At 47.8% G+C, this 3,171-nt stretch overlaps 1 protein-coding gene across 1 annotated transcript; it reads right to left on the bottom strand.

Moving 5' to 3' along the window:
* Positions 1 to 77: 77 nt before the first annotated feature.
* Positions 78 to 2,008, bottom strand: NGA_0461010 (pectinacetylesterase family protein; the record flags this gene model as incomplete). Its single annotated transcript, XM_005853871.1, has 7 exons — positions 1,750 to 2,008; positions 1,583 to 1,642; positions 1,373 to 1,473; positions 1,067 to 1,220; positions 861 to 908; positions 566 to 639; positions 78 to 300 (listed from the first exon to the last, which is right to left on the bottom strand). Exons 1-7 carry the CDS (start codon positions 1,819 to 1,821, stop codon positions 78 to 80), a joined length of 732 nt encoding a protein of 243 aa, XP_005853933.1. The 5' UTR covers positions 1,822 to 2,008.
* Positions 2,009 to 3,171: the final 1,163 nt, after the last annotated feature.

Here is a 3,171-nt window from a genome sequence, read left to right as displayed (position 1 = left end):
GGAGGAGGAGGGAGGGTGAGCCGTAGCGGAAAAGTGCCCTTCTGAGTGCGGAAAAGAGGCAGCAAAAGATACCATCTTCAACGAAGCAGCGATTTCTTCCTCCAGAGCGTTGGAAAGACAAGCCTCCCACGACAAGTTCCGCCGCCGCTTCTTCGTCCGACGGCACTAGCCATGACCCTTACCTTGCGAATAGATGGAGGGATAAGCCCCGATGCGGCCCAATAATCAACCTGGAGGTAGGCTATCATGGCTCCTGCTGAGCAGCCGGCGAAGACAAGCTCTTCTCCCTTGTCGAGACCCCTGACGACCGAGAGACGGGAGAGAAGAAGGGGAATTGAGACATGAGAAATGCCGGACCAGAGGACATCAGACGCCTTTTCCAATGTCTGCCAAGGAAGTTGCAGGCATAGGAATCAAAGATTGATCGGATTTCTCCGGTGCATGGCGCCTCCCTCCCTCCCTTTCTCACTCCCTTTTGCCTGTCCTCCTCTCTTCCCACCCTCCCTCCCTTCTCCTTCCTGCCCCTCCCTCTTCCTTCCCCTGCCTCTCTTGGGCGAGTCCTTACATGAAGTCTGTCAAGTCTCTCATGATGGCCTCTTGGATGAATTTTCCTCGAAAATGCAACCTGAGGTCGTGCATCTAGCAGTTCCAACACGGAAACATATGAAAAGAGACAAATCAAAACACAAAAATGAGGCCGCGCCAGGACCACCACATCCTCTCTGTCCTTCGTCTGTCCCGCATTTGCGACGCAAATGTTCAATGGCCCAAAAAAAGTCTTTCTCTCCCTCTTCATTTTTATTTCCACCCTCAGTCCTCCACCTCTCCTGCTCCTCCCTGCTCCTCCCTCAATCCTTTACCTCTTCGGTATCCATCGTAGCACCCGACCAGAAGTTTCCATCGCAGTACTGTAGGAGATAATGATGGAGTCCGCTATGAGTAAAAAAGCAGTACCTTCAGTATTCCGTCGGTCCTATTTTCCCAATCTACTCGAATTGAGACCCCTCTTCGAAGCCTAAAGCCGAAGAGAGATCAGAAGTCTCCTGTGTTCAAGCCTTTTCCCTACCTTGACGAAAACAACGTTCCAATTATGCAGGCCTGGATTCGTCTCTGGGTCACTCGAGACCATATCCCATTCCAAGGCTACCGAGGGGAAGGCGGGGCGGGAACCGTGGGTGTAAGCTCGCAGGCCTCCATCAACCTCCTCATGCGTTCCGGGTCTCGGACCCATTTCCACGTATACACGCCGGCATTCTCCAAGCACGGACTATTTCTATCAAGCCCTGCCAACCCGCTCATTCTCAACCGAATCTCCGACACAGATTCCTCGTCCCCTCCCCTTTCCCCCCCCCCCCCCGAATCAATCACGCACGCCTCCCTTCTCACCCATCGTATCTTCGTAAGTGTGACTGGAGCCCAAGTGAGTTTTGGCACGGTCATAGCACTCATGCTTGTCAGCGCACCATCCTCCACCTATTGAATTTTATTCAGCCAAAAAATGTGGCGTATGTTGATGGAGAAAGAATTCGTAAGCATCGACTTTGCGTCAAAAAGCACAGTGTACGAAAAACGGCCAGCTAACCTTCGTAAAAGAGAATCCATTTCCGAGCACCGTCTCCCCATCCTGGTCGATGATAATATACTGCAGAAAATATGTCAAAGTATCAAATTGTAGGGTAAGAAGTGGGTGTGCCTTGAGTCATGATATTTTTTCCTACTGTGCGTCAGCCAGGTGCCCTGCCTACTAACCTGGTTTGGAGCCATCCAGGCACTTAGCCCTCTCGTCATCCAACCAAATTCCTGGAACAAAGACAGTTTCATGCCCTTCCGCGTGCGTAGGCTGCAGTCTTATTCCCATACAAAGCAAAAGGCACCCAAACAACAAATTGAGAGGTCCTCTTCTTGGCGCTTTCCATCTTCCTTGCAGCATAGTCGCAGGTATGGATTAGCTAAAACACCAAGACAGCTTGAATGTGAATGTACACTGCACAAAAAGTATTGTCCCTGTCAGGTATCGTAATGTGTCCGTGCGAGAAAAATGAAGTGTGGATGGTCGTAAACAAATGTTCGGGTCTTTGAATTCTGATTTGACACAATCATTTCCTCCCATTTCGAGCAGCTGAAGCTTTTTAAGTGTTAAAAACGCATACATATATATATATATATTAAATTTGGAAATTATTAGATTTAATCCAAGATTATAAGGGTGAAGAGATTGTCCATAAAGGGAAGAGAGCAAAAAGGAGGGAAGGCGTCGCAGAGAAGCAAACGTGTCCTGGACAGTCCTCACGTTGTCGAATCAGCAAAACAAGCTGAATGTGCGAAATGGTAGATAAGTATCGCTACTGAGCTACTGGCGGCAACGACCCAGGCACGTGATTTACAATGCAGCCAAAGCGCATTGCGCAAACCCCCACGACTTGCGGAGCTGATTTCTCCTTTCCTGCTGTTTCAAAATTTCAAAATTTAAACGCTTCAAGGGCGCAATCCGACCTGCATGGTCTTATCAGAAAAATGAACATCAAAACCCCAGCGATGAGCTAGACGCCGACTAAAACAGTGACAAATACATGAGAAAATGAAAATACCATTCAGAGAGTCAAAATTCGAAAAATTATGCAACGTGAAGTGTAAAACAAGCTCCTCGACGGAGCATGGCCTGTAGAGAAAGAGCTATAGATATTTAGAAGTCTTCGTTCTCGTCTTGACTGAGCGAAATTGCTTTAAATTGTCACCTATTCTGGGAGCACTTGTATTGAAAATTGAGATAAAAAATGGCTTTTTGTTCATTTTCAACGCGTTTGACTGACTTCCACAAACTAAATCGTCCAATGGCTATGGTCAGGCACACAACTTCAAAAGATCGACGAAATCTCTTTTAATTGCTTGACGAGAAGAATCGTAACAATCCTTCACAAGCACTTTCTTTTCACATACAGTTGGAATATGTCCATGTGCGCCGCTCACCATAGGATTTTAGGGCCTGTACATGGAAGCATATAATCTCTATTTTGCACCCTTGATCTCCTTGACACTTTTAAGTAGGCTGGGGAAAATGGCGAGAGGAAAGATCAAGCAATCGTTTCAAAAAACGAAGTTGAGCGTCCTCCTTCACGCACGAGAAAGGAGGCAAGTGCACAAACAAGGCGGCGCTGTGGGCATGCCCACGAG

The sequence above is a fragment of the Nannochloropsis gaditana genome (genome assembly GCF_000240725.1).
Source record: "Nannochloropsis gaditana CCMP526 unplaced genomic scaffold scaffold696, whole genome shotgun sequence".
NCBI lineage: Eukaryota > Eustigmatophyceae > Eustigmatales > Monodopsidaceae > Microchloropsis > Microchloropsis gaditana.
This window is presented reverse-complemented; position numbering and strand designations above follow the sequence as displayed.